The sequence below is a fragment of the Ochlerotatus camptorhynchus genome, unplaced genomic scaffold (assembly GCF_037179485.1).
Source record: "Ochlerotatus camptorhynchus isolate MF236.1 unplaced genomic scaffold, CSIRO-AGI_Acam_v1.1 ptg000608l, whole genome shotgun sequence".
Taxonomy (NCBI): domain Eukaryota; kingdom Metazoa; phylum Arthropoda; class Insecta; order Diptera; family Culicidae; genus Ochlerotatus; species Ochlerotatus camptorhynchus.
The window spans coordinates 206,965-220,834 of NW_027041088.1; the positions used below are offsets into that span (position 1 = coordinate 206,965).

General features: G+C 33.8%; 1 protein-coding gene across 1 annotated transcript; it reads right to left on the reverse strand.

Annotated features, from left to right (window-relative positions):
* Window positions 1-479: 479 nt before the first annotated feature.
* On the reverse strand, window positions 480-13,430 carry Dfd (Deformed). Its single transcript, XM_065237360.1, has 4 exons — window positions 13,334-13,430; window positions 4,552-4,735; window positions 915-1,279; window positions 480-840 (listed from the first exon to the last, which is right to left on the reverse strand). The coding sequence occupies exons 1-4, from the start codon at window positions 13,367-13,369 to the stop codon at window positions 568-570; spliced, it is 858 nt and encodes a 285-aa protein (XP_065093432.1). The 5' UTR covers window positions 13,370-13,430; the 3' UTR covers window positions 480-567.
* Window positions 13,431-13,870: the final 440 nt, after the last annotated feature.

Sequence of the window (13,870 nt, forward strand, 5' to 3'; positions counted from 1 at the left end):
ACAATGCTTGAGTCTTAAATCTACATCACTGTTTCATCCGAATTTTTGTTGTAATTACATTAAAATGGCATAAGTTTAACCAAAAAGTTTACCCTTTTGGAAACAGGGATAGTCGGAACATTTTGTTGTTTTGTTTTTTTTTTTTTCAAAAAATCGATTGATCGACATCTTTTTCAGTTTGTTGCTTCAATTTTCAACAAGTTTCTTAGCATGTTGTTGTTGTTTTTATGCTTCCTTGGCTTTTATTGGACAACTTGTGCGATTGTGAATTATATTTTTTTAAAATAGTGCACTGATCTTACACAAATGTGTTTCATTCGATTTTATTGCTTAACTCATTCCAGTTTAATGTTATTGTAATTAAACCGAAATGTGAACAAACTGTTTAGGACTTTTATTCAAAATAAAAAAAAAATAGATTATAACTAAGATAATTTAGATTACATTATATTACTCATTAGTGACTTTTTAAAGTGCATCTTTCGGATAGATTTTTAAATGGTCTAGATTTTCGGTGGATTTATATTAATAAATTAGATCTGAGCAGTTCTTACACTACATGTTATCCTAGAGAGCAGTGAGATCATAATCATTTTTAATACTAATGGAATGCGCAACTGCGTTATTTACATTATTGGCCACCGTTGAGTTGCTTAAGAGTGACGACTGCTGTTGACCGTGAGACGTTGACGAGTCTTGGTTGATATTATTGTTGTTGGTATTTGTGGTCAACACTCCGGTTACGTCTGATGCAGAAATATAAGGAACTGAAGCAAGATTACTTCCATTCAATGAATTATGGATGTCCGTCATGCTTTCAAGGCTCTCTGTGCGAAGACACTGTTTGATTGGAAATCATTATAAGGCTCTTCATTTACCTTCGATATACATAGGTGGGTTCACAATATACTTACTTCGTTTTGAAGACTCATTTGCTTCTTCGCGTTTGTTAAACTTGACGAGTTCGCTTTGCGACCTTTTTTCCCGGGACCGCCCGTTGTGTTTGATGCGGTGTTGTTTTTACCTTGATCGCCGTTTTTCTTTCGAACATTTTTCGTATTGGGAAGTTTGTTATCTTTTTTCCACTTCATCCGCCGATTTTGAAACCATATTTTAATCTGACGCTCAGACAGAACCAGTGTGTGGGCTATTTCTATCCGCCGTCGACGAGTAAGATAGCGGTTGTAATGGAACTCTTTCTCCAATTCTAAAATTTGATGTCTAGTGTAGGCAGTACGTTGGCGTTTCGGTTCCATTCCTGGTTGGTATGAGCCGTTTGCTAAAAGAAAGAAAGGAAGATGAATATAAATGGCGTTGCTGTCTGCAAACTGTAGAGAATTGATATTAGCACTTTTTGTACGATTCGCTCGACGTTGTTTGATGAACGAATTTTCTGCCATCATAGATCTCTAAGAAGTACGAATTTCTATGTAATCGCAAACTGTATGCTGAATGTCTGATTCTTCTCATTTTGAGTGACACGCAAAGCTCTGCTTGATTGACATGAAAAACATCTGACAGCTTCCTTATCTCCTATGAGTAACCAATCGTTTCAGGAATATTTCTGTCCATTTTTTTTCTCATGAAGGAATCATCTACTGAAGCGTAAAGAATTTTTACCGTCCACCTTTATATTTATCAAGCATAAAATAAAATAATGTGCAGAATCCTACGGCATTAAATGAAAGTTGAAGTTTGGCTATAAAAATCACAAATAATGGAAATGTTTACTAGTAGATAATATTTTTACAGCCTACACAAACTGGATTTAAGTTTTTTTTTAATTGTAAGGTTATCTTATGAATAAAGTATTACATCTCAACACATTACACATTAAGTCAATTTAGTGTTCTTCAAGCACTTCCGAAATTGATAATTAAGAGCCATTTCCAAAGTATGAAAAAGATTCTACATACTTCAATTTTTTTTCCTTGTATTGTTTTCCGTCGATCTTGCTGAGCAGCAATGCTACCGACGCCAGTGAGGCAGCTCTCACACCTGGACCAAACCTATCGACCCACCATCAACTTATGAACCGGGTAGCTTTAGTTTAGTGATCAGAGACGTTATGCCTCAGAACATCCCGGCGGCGCCGATTGGGATTGAACCCAGGCCTGCTGGGGTGAGAGGTAATCACGCTTACCACTACACCACCGGCGCCGCTATATTTCAACTTAATATTTATGTCTTGAGGAACATGTCTTTTTTAACTTTAATTGTTGTTACAATTGTTAAGACATGCAGATACCTCAGTCCAGATTTAACATCCATTTTAGTTCACATTTATCTTTGCTTGCGCAAAAAAATGCTGTATTTCCGTCAAGGAACTCGTATGCATTCATTTTCGTTTTCTTTCAGGTGATAATCTCCGGATATATAATGCACAGACCCTTCGCACATGCAATGTGGATCGGTCACCTTGGCATACTTGTCTATTTTTATTGCCGCTCGTATAGCAATGTTATTTCCATTACTGAGCTTAAACAGCTACTAGTCAACCGATATCGATGAAAATGACTTGCTGTTTCATTCAATGCTCTGGGTGCATTTGCAATGACCGTGCAGTTTTGCGCACTCTGTCGTATTCAACAGCTGCGTCGTAGCAACACACTATTACAGTGTTGGTAAAGCAGTGTTTCTTTATTCTTGGGATTTACGAATTCCTCTATTATGAAAATTGAAAAAAAAAATGAGAATAATTTTTATTGATTTGGGAAATGTTGCCCTAAATCACTGAAGGCATCAGTAAATTGCATCTTTTAGAAGATTCCCGCACTGCCTATATTGATTAATATAGTGGGCTTAAATGACGAATACAACATTATATGCAAACACGCATAATAGGAAAACTAAAAACATTTTTAATTCCGTTAGCAAAACTATCAATACTTTCATGCTGTAGTTGTACAGTAGTATGAGGCTTATTTCATTTTGACAGCAGCAGCAACTCGTTGAGGATATAATCATAGCGCAATCATCGCTCCAATCAACATATCTCTTGTTCTCTTCACGAATAAGCAGCACCTTCATTTTTCTGACTGCCATGTTCTCATATGTTTTCTTATTATACGGGATGACTCGGTAAAACCAAACGGTTGATGTTTTTTTTTTTTTTATTCCTATGGGGCCAAAATAAATTTACTCCAGATCTGTTGAATTGTTTGATTTTAAATAGTGGAAGAATTTTCTTGCAAATCAATGCTTAAAGAAAACAAGAATAATCTCCTATTTTACTTAGATGTTTATTTTAAGGAGGGAAGATTCATCGAAATAGAAATAAAAGTTTTTGTTCCCCCGCCTACGCTTGGTGATTGACTGGCGCTGGCAGATGTTTATCCTTATATCTGCTTATAGCGACCAGCTGTGATTACGAGAATAGTATACTTTCAAATATGATGAAAACGGAAAAATGACACAAACACATCAATTTATATTCTTCATGGGAAGTTAATAGCAAAAAAGTTTTGACAGCTCTTTTCTAAATGATAGACTTGATAACATCTTTTGACGCAAAAAGAAGGTTTAATACGAGTATGGCTGCTGGTATAATTTTAAAATGCTGTTACCAGTCAAAAGAAGTTCTGCCCTTCCCGTTCAGAAAGTTTTCATTTCTCTCTACTATGCACAGTTGATGTATATCTACACATGGACATATAAGAATTGAAGGGGTCAGAGAGAAATGGGTGCAAGTGAAAAACAGACATGGCCACTATCATAAGATAATATGAGCCTTACATGCTTATCAACACTTTACTTCCCCTCTTGAAATGGCCGCGCATTTTATGGACAGCTTCTAAATAAATGGCATACATCAAATTATGTTCAAAGTTTCAAAAACTTTTTTTTTTTATGTTTTACAGGATTGTGAGCAAAATTTGATCCTGATAAATGTGGGCGTCTTAGTGGAATACCTGTATAATGAGAGAGAGAGAGAGAGAGAGAGAAGGTGCTCACTTTTCCTTGGAATCCCTTCATTTTAAAACTTCTATTAATTTCAAATATTACACAGATATAAATAGTGTTATGTAGACAATTACAAAGTGGTCTATAGCTAGATTGAGTGTCCGTTTCGAGTGAATTTTCCGAAGGATGGAATCAATCACGCTCTTCATTACTTTGTATTGTCATAGATAATTATTTGTTTTCTATTTTCAAGGTCAAGTACAAAGCTATTCAAGAAGGAGACAATAGGTGTTTATCGAACTTCACATTCGTTTTTCATGGTTTCACGAACAGAAAACATCAAAGCACATCGTCGCTCTTCTCATTTTCTACTTTGACTCGCGATGCTACAGGCAGTTATTTGTTGAGAGTGATAAATTAGAGGTAATTTATTTTATGTTTTATTTACGCTTCCTTCCTTAACGACAGGTTTCTTTTAAAATTTTCATGGGGGTTGTTCATTTGTTATTGTACGGTTAGGCAATTGATGTCACATTTAGACAGTGCTTTATTGATCCGAAACCATGATAAGCGATTTTTGTGGCAGCCAACATATCTTGCCGCCAGACTACTGCATGACTTTTGTATAATTTCATAAATATTACTCACCAACGCCAGCAACGTGAATTTTTTTCATCCACGGGTAAATAATTCGTTCGCCGTCACTAGTGGTGTTCATCACATCATCGCCTAGATCATTATCGGAATCCAGTTCGTCCAGTTCTCCATCGTTGGATTCGATTTCGTCGGGCGACCTATCCATCATCATTTGTTCTTCGTCCAGGTACTCATCCTGCATAAAAAAGTGAATAAGTGAGTAAGAGTTAATGGTTTGCTTCGTATTTAAAATAAGATATATAGGAAAACGAAATGAACGAAAATTTACCTTTCAAACATTTCAAATAGAGATAATGTACCTAATGTCGACCTAAGTGTCCCTAATATTGGCCCGTACATAAATTTTTAAGGAAAGCATTTTTTGCCAATTTTTCATTTGCAACCAAAAATATTCAGATGACACATCGTTCTATGAAAAATTGAAAAACATAAGGTTTTTATCGATAGGCCCAATCTTTAGATCCATAGGCCAACATTAAAGCCATTTCTCCTCCAAGCAGTTTTTGCACTCGGTAATGGAGACATGAATGCTTTATACAGAAATCAATCTCAATTTCAATTGTTGCGTAAAATATCAACAACAACATTGGCGATTTACGATATTTTGCATTTAAACTGACATGCAATATCATTTCACCAAATCTGGCGTTAATTACGTGTGCGCTAGATCTCGAAGAATTTTACAGAAACGATGTAGGACATTACACCGAATGCCATTAACCGGAATATTACTACCCTGAATGACCCATTACCCCGAATAACCCATTGTCCCGAATGGCCCGCTACTCCGAATGCCATTATGTATCATTACCTCGAATTTCGAAAAAAAAATCTCAGGTGGATATTTATCCTTCTCTATGAATAACTTATTAAAATTTTAAGAGTTTTTGATTATTTCTGTAATGTATTGTTACTTTTTTCTAAATGCATTAAAATTCAGATCAGATGTAATACAAATGCTCAGAGTAAAAAAAAGTCTAAAAAAAAAGTTTCATAAAATAATATACGGTAAAAAGGTAAATGAATCATTAAACAATGACGATTTATTTATTTATTTCGTCAACCAACGTAGACTAGTACATATTAGAATACAGTTTTGTTTTCTTAAATTTATTTATTTATTTCGTCAACTTTGGACAAAAGGTTAAAAGTATAATTTTTTATAAATTGTTTTAGTTTATGCCGAGACATTGTAAAGTCAATGGTTTCGCAGTGTTTATTGTAAGAGACCATCATGCGGTTTAATGGCCCATATTTTGCATAATTTGTGCGATGATGTTTTATGGCAAATAAATTTCGATTTCGGAGTTGCCGAGTGGGTACATGGAAATTTAATTTTGATAAAAGTTCTGTTGAGTCAATTCGCTGCGAAACGATATCATTTACAAATGAAACCATTGCATATTCACGACGCTCTTTTAATGTTTGTATGTTTATAAGCATACAGCGTGCTTCATATGATGGAAGAGGAAATGAAGTCCAACCTTATTTACGAAGAGCGTATAATAGAAATTGTTTTTGTACTGATTCTAATCTTTCTTCGTGCGTGATTGAAAATGGAGACCATACAATACTGCAATATTCCAGTATTGACCTCACATAGGCAATATATAGTGTTTTAATTGTGTATGGGTCCTGAAAGTTATAGCAAAAGCGCTTGATAAAGCCTAGCATGTTATTTGCCCTGTGAATAATTGTGTTGTAATGGTCTATGAAAGTTAGTTTAGAGTCTAAGATAATTCCTAAATCCCTAACTCTTTCACATTTTTCTACATTTTGATTTCCTAGTGCAATTGAAATATTTGAAGTTGTTCTTTTCCTGCTAAATGATATTAAGTTACATTTTTTTACATTCAATTCTAGTAGACTTTTTTTGCACCATATGTAGAATATGTGTATTTCATTCCGGAATATATTGATGTCTTCTTCATTTCTTATTTCCAAAAAGAGCTTCATGTCGTCGGCATAAATAAGCAATTTAAGTTTTTTGAGAATGTAAGATATGTCGTTTACGTATAGAATAAAAAGGAGAGGTCCCAAATGAGAGCCTTGGGGGACGCCTGAAGTGACTTGAATTGGGCTCGATTTCTTTCCGTTGAATTTAATTATTTGTTGGCGGTTAGTTAAATATGATTCAACCCATTTTAGGAGCCCTGACTCAATTCCAATTTTTGCAATTTAAAAAGTAGCATTGGTATGTCTTTGCGGTCAAATGCCTTGCTAAAGTCTGTATAGAGAGCTTCTACGTGGTTTCCATTATCCATTGCATTCAATGAATAGTCTATAAATTCAAGTAAATTTGTCGAGGTCGAGCGACCCTTGAAAAAGCCGTGTTGCATGTCAGTAATTCTATTTTTGATTTGGAGAAATAATTTTTCGTTGACAATTGCCTCGAAAAGTTTAGGAATGCAAGAGATAATGGCTATACCACGATAATTACGTACGTCAGATTTTCGGCCAGATTTAAAGATAGGCACTAGGAATGAGCTTTTCCAAGTTTTTGGGAAGGTTCCAGATTCCAGGGACATATTAAAAATACAGAACAATGGAGCAGTGAGTTCCATTGCTAGACATTTAATAAAAACTGGAGGAATTCCGTCAGGTCCAGGACCTTTTGAGGCGTCTAAATTTTTTAAAGCCTGCAAAATATCCTGCACTTGAAGTTGATTGAGGCCAATGTCCCTTGAATATTCTGGAAAAAATGCAAAATAATCGCGGTCGCGATCTTCTTCAGAAAATGTCGTATAGATTTCTTGAAAAAATTTTGCAAATAGATTGCAGTTTTTTTCCGAGCTATCACCGACATTTTCGTCGAGTTGCATTATTGAAGGAAAATTGTCAGATTTTAATTTGGTTTTTACGTAATTAAAGAAGTTCTTTGGACAGGACTTTATTTCATGTCTTGTTTTTGCATTATATTCTTCAAATGCAGTACTGATAGCTAAATTCAGTTGATCGCATATATCCAAATAAATTAATAAATTATTACTACTATTGTGTTTTTTATAAATTTTATGTGCTTTTTGCTTCCGATTTTTCAAGTTTTTTTATTTGTCTGTTATACCAGACTGGATTTTGTGTGTTTCTGTTGCGTCTTTTTTTCTTCAAAGGAATTTCTTCCGAAATTATTTCTGTTAAAATTTTGTAGAACACGCACACTAATCGAGTCAGTACGGTTTTACCGAGTTTTTGAATTGCGGAACTGTTCGGTAAAAGTTTAAAAATCTGTGGAAAATTTATTAATAAGAAAATTTGTTCTGATATTGTACATACTTAGTTCTGTTAACCCCATTTAATGATAGAAAATAAAATTGGTCGATTTCATTGATTCCTTACGGATAACGGTGATTTCAATTTTTACCGACTTTTTCAGTAATTCAAAAACCCAGTAAAAAAATACTGACTCCTGTAAAAAAATCTTAGTGTGCGTCTATACCAATTTCGACATTTCCTACATTCCTTAAAATTAATTGGCAATTGACACTGTTTCATTTAAATTTTATTTTTTCGTAGTCTGCTAATTTGTATTCAAAGACTTCTTCGTATTCGCAGTCGTTGGGTCTGTGGTTTTCATGCACAAATAAAGAATATTCAATTGCTGTGTGAAACGCTTCATTTTTCCACAGTGGATTTAGTGATTCGGTCACACAGAAATCTTCATAAATATTCGTTAGTAAAAAGTCCAAATAGCAATTTTGTTGGTTTTTGATGTGGTTAATTTGGTGTTCCTTAATAAGTAAAAAAAATCGGGTTGCTCCTTAAATGATTGATCAAAATACGTTAAAAATCTTAAAATGCTCAGTAAATATTTAAAGTACGCTCCCTAAAATAGAGAAAACTGTACATTAAGCATTTGAAAATGCTCCTTAGTATGCACCGCTTTGCACCATTTTGAAGTGTAATTGTACCATATATCATCGGAAAAGCTGCTGAAGAAAGGTTAATAAGTACCATGAAATCAGCTGAAATGTTCAGTAAATCATTGTGTGCATTTGTGCATTTTTACACCCTGAAAATTTAAAGATGTAAGTATTGAGCAATTTCCTTTTTTTCGTCATGTTGAAAATGAGCAGTTATTTTTTAGATTTACTGCTTCCGTGGTGTTTGGCATCACGACTTGACGACTTGACATTAATTTTCCTTCTTTCAAAAGCTGCTCATTCTTTCTCACGCCAATCTTTGTGACATGAAGTTTTTATATATTGGTAGCGACTTAATTACTATAGTTTTGGCAATTTGGGGAGGAATCAATATGTACAATTTCCAAGGATTTATCATTCTTTTAAACATGCGCAGTTCAGTCAAGTTTTACTGTTTTCGTGAATATGGTGCCAACATTCACATTATTTTTTTCCTTTTTTTTTAATTTGCTAAAAATCTCCTTAATAAAGATTAAAAAAAAAACCTTCTTTCGAAAGCTGATTATTATTTTATCGCACTAATCTATTTCACTGACTGATAGTTTACTTTGGCTAATAATTTTATTTTATTTTTTCTTCTTCTTCCTTAGTTGCGACGGAATTATTATAGGCGCTATGAGTCAAAAGCTAGCCTTATTTATCCTTCTCATATTTGCTGTATATTTTCTTTTTCAGACTAGCAAATGTTCTTTGCAAGTGTTGAGCAAATAATTCGGCCTCATGGCCTTCGGTATAATGAACGTTTGGAAAATTCATGTAAATATCTGCAATATATAGCGCACACGTTGTTAACACTAGATTTATCATAAATTTACACGATATTTCATAATTCGATAAACCAGCAATGTTGCATAATTTTTTAAACAATTTCGTTGTTTATCCAGAGTTAAGCTAAAAATTAAATGAGGGAAAATATTACGCGATGGTTAATATTCGGAATTTGTTTCTGTTAGAGTTGACTGAGCAGTTCTTTGACAGATTAAAGCGTATTGCTAAGTATTGCTTATGAGTATATCTAAAATGTATGTATTTTGCACTTTCTAACTTGAAATCCCTCCTTTTATTTTTAATATGATCTGCTACCATTTTTCAGATCAGGTTCGACATCTTCCGTTCACAAAAAAAAACTAGAAAAGGATATCGTATTTGAAATTTGATCAACCATATGCTGAACAACATACGTCTTGAGCGATGAAAATAATATCTGAAAAATATGTATTCTCTTAGTTAAGGTGTTCGAAATCACTTTTTTTTTTTCTTTTCTTTATTATAGAGATTTTAAGCCATAGGCTAGTTTATCTCTTACGAAATCACTTTGAAAATGTTGTTATTGAATTATATTTTTAAATGGTAATTTACCAATTGTTGCACAGATAAGCACGTGCTTTTTTTTCATCTTACGTTTTTGCGAGGTTGAAGTAGGAATTCCCCTAGAAACTTTCGAATGTGATTTATGAAGCATTTCCATATTGGTATAAACATTCCGTATAGTAGACTTTTGAATGCGCTGAACATTAAATTATCAGTGATTGTGACTATATAATATATAGCCACAATCACCAAAATATAAGGTATATATTTTCTCAGAAAATTTCGTTATTTTATTTATTATTTTGCTTAATAGTGTATGAGTCCTTTTTTATGTAATAGTCCATGAAGTTAATATCATGTTTTGATATTCAATTAAAACAAGGATGAATAAATGGGCCTTAAATAATTTATAAACTGCATACAAATCGAAAAACTTCAGAGGCTGCAGGCAGGGTGCCTTCCATTCATTTTGACTAAAAAAAATGTTTTAAGAAATTATGGAATAATAAGATTTTATGAAAATATTTTGATTATGTAAATAACAAGAAAAGATTGTTAAGTTTGTGTTTGATACAAAATACCTGCCAATTTTGCTACATGAGAGTCGCAATAAGCGATTTTGTAATTTATCTCACCCACTCTTCGCTCTTCACTCTTCGCAAAGAGGCGATCAGAAAAACGTTCATTGTGACTCTGTCAAAGCTAAATTTGCAGGTTTGATGTGTGAAACACAAACTTTACAATCTTTTCTTATGACTTACATATACAAAATATCATCATAATATCTTATTATTCCATAATTTTATAAAACATTTTTTTAGTCAAAATGAAGTTCTGAAGTTTTTCGGCATGCAAATTTCTTCAGCACCTAGAATACGACAAGTATTCAGGATGAAATTGTTTAATCATCAAAATAGTAGTGACTACCATGTGATCAGTCATGTCATTTACTTTGAAAAAACATTTTTATTTTTGATCACTAATGTATTTGACCCAATCGAATTAACTTTACTGAGCCGAGGTTTCTTGTTCACTATACAAAACATCTTAAAACTGTAGTCATAAGGTACAACACAATAAACACTATATCTTCCGCTATCCAAAAATGCTCATCCATCAGGTCGAGAGCCGCTTCCAGTGGTTTAATTGTATGGCAGTTTCGCCAACGGGGGGCAGAGCGCTTCCATTCCAGCAATGGACACAAAACGTGGTCACCCGAGGAAGAACCGATATCATATGGATATCTTAATGTGGTATGATATCTTATTTTGGTATGTATGTGGTATAAACCTTTTTTTATATTATTTAGATATCGAAATATTTTTAAAAATATCAAAAATATAACAAAATAACAATATGGGATCTTTCAGATTTTAGACAATAATACCTAAAAGAGTTATTGGATTGGTATTAAATGACCTGTTAAGTAACAAATTATGGTATTCTCGCATAAAAAAGCGTTTGTTATCCGTCAAGGTTGCAAAGACTCATTTCAGCTAAAATAATGTTTTTCGGAATAATTAAACCAAAAGACGGTATGATGGCATGTTTTACTTGTAACTTACAAGAAGAGGTTACAAAGTATGTGTTGGAAACATAAAACCTGTAAATTTTGCTTTCTATGAGTCACAATCAGCGATTTGCTGATCGCTGAGTGAGTGAGTGAGTGAGTGAGTGAGTTTGTGAAAAATCGCTGATTGTGACTCTCATGAAGTGAAATAAACAGGTTTAATATATCAAACACATTCTTTGCAACCTCTTCTTGTATCCTACCAATTCAAAATTTGATCATGGCATCTAATTATTTCATAATTTAGAAAAACATTGTTTTAGCTGAAATGAGTCTTTGCAACCTTGTTATCCGTCAGTTATTATAATAACTAAATTATTTATTAGTTTGCTATTCGTAGAACATTTTAGATGTATTATTTTTGGTAATTGACCTCTTATGTCAGGCTCGTCAATGCCATATTCAGATTTCCAGTTATGCTTCTATCATAGGGGAAAAGTTGGCTTCGGGAATACCTTAACCTATTATGGCTAAAAATCTCTCAAATAAAGGAAAAAAAAAAAAACCTTAACCTATTATCGTCAGGGGGTAAACAACGTCCTTGAGAGCTCAATTTTGGCATGTGGATACATTGTGTTTCAGAGCAACTATTGGTCAAATTTGAGTGCTCTAGGACTTTGTTTACTCTCTGAAGATAATAGTTTAAGGTATTGCCGAAGCCAACTTTTCCCCTACCTGTATTTGGTATTGATAAGTTATTTTCTCCTGCTTGGACTGCACTCATATAGGGGAAACGCTCCTATAGTTGCAGTACGTTAGAAGCGTTAGGTTTCTATAGTTGTGTACGGAGTCTCCATACACAACTATAGGAACCTAACGCTTCTAACGTACCGCAACTATAGGAGCGTTTACCCTACTCATCACTAAACGCTTGCTTTCCAAAGTCTACGACGCATCGACCGAAAGAACTGCTGATGAAGAACAATGAGGAGGACCACACAATGGTTGCTTCCGTGTAAACAGACGATAGCGTGACACACATCGAGAGTGGCCTGCTTGTGTCGACAGCCGAGTGAACACGCAAGAAGTAATTGTTGATTTTTGCAGTATGATAACCAATTCATTTTTTTTTGGAAGCGGTATAATAACAAATTAAATTTTTTGGAAGCGATTTAATGTCACTGATGACAAATAAATTTTAATATTACATCCAAGAGGATGCAGTTCAATCATGTTGAAAATCTCATGTAATTTGTCTGTCCCCAACAATAAATAAATGCTGTAAAAGCAGCGTAATGTCAGTTCATGCACTGCATTAATAATAATGTTGTCCTTTTTTGCAAGTAATATTACACACGATTGAAGTGCATCCACTTTGATGTGATATTAAAATTAATGTTTTGTGTGTATCCTGTAGTGCAATAATACTACCAAACATATTAAAGACATCAGATTTGTACTTGTGCTATGCTAATTTTCACCGCTTAAAAATTCTCAACTTTCTACACTTGAACAAAGAAAACAGATGAGTGGATATAAATAATAAATGCTTAAATATTACGAACGGTTCAAGTTTGGTTCGTTATTGATTTAGAAAGCATTAATTTAATTAAAATAGAAATGTGAAAATTTAGTTCAATTCGAACACCAGCAGTGCGGTAAAAGTTCTCAGTTGGAACCCTTTTACTTAATGTACGAACAATTTAAGAAAAAATGTCATGCACATTGAAGAAGATTGCAGCTCTTGCCCCATTTTAGTCTACGTCACTGATGAATTGACTTTCGCGACTTGCTTAATTGCCAACAATAACAACCATATGATTGTGTAAAATTATACATTTCTTAAAGATCGGCGTTTAGTCATACGTGTGTAGGTTCGAAAGACTGTCTTTAATTTGGTGCTGGGGATACAATTGACTTGAGAAAAACTAAGTTACTAAGATAAATATAATGAACATTGTGGAAAATCGTTTAAGCTACGTTTGGTAAAGTGGTAATAAGGTTGATAAGTATGCATGCCTACATAGAGTACCTGATCCGATCCGAGGTCTTCACATCTAAGTCTCATTCCGAGCTCTTGTAGTTGTTGTCCTGCAGGTACGGCTTCTTCTATTCGCCTGTCCAACTTTAAACCTGCAACGGTACAACAGAATCACATTAAGGTCACTGTTCTTATGTTGAGCCCATTGCTCCTATTTGGGATCTATAACTTTAACCCATGGAATATAGTGACTTTGTTCAGGTTAAAGAAATGGAATGCATTGCTAAACCTGCCAGTTATGACCTCGTTACCGATATCTTCAATACAAGCGCAATGAAACGTAATAGGTTCAGTTAACCTTTTTGTTGCCTGGTATGATCATGTAGTGAAAAGGTTTGAGCATGAGTATTTCTATATAATACCAACCTGAAAAAAAGCTGATGTGTACCTTTCCAATTTGATTTTTAATAGGAGAGAAATCGAATTTTGTTCAGAAAAATCAGACCATGTAAAATTCGAATAAATGTATACAATATATATAATGCACACAAATTCAACACTAGATTTGGCGTCAATTTACACAACATT

Coding starts and splice junctions, on each gene's coding strand:
- Dfd (XM_065237360.1), bottom strand. CDS start 13,369: ATGAGACTTAGATGTGAAGACCTCGGATCGGATCAG. Junction 4,736..13,333: donor AAGACCTCGGATCGGATCAG/GTACTCTATGTA, acceptor TTTTTTATGCAG/GATGAGTACCTGGACGAAGA. Junction 1,280..4,551: donor AATTCACGTTGCTGGCGTTG/GTGAGTAATATT, acceptor TCTTTCTTTTAG/CAAACGGCTCATACCAACCA.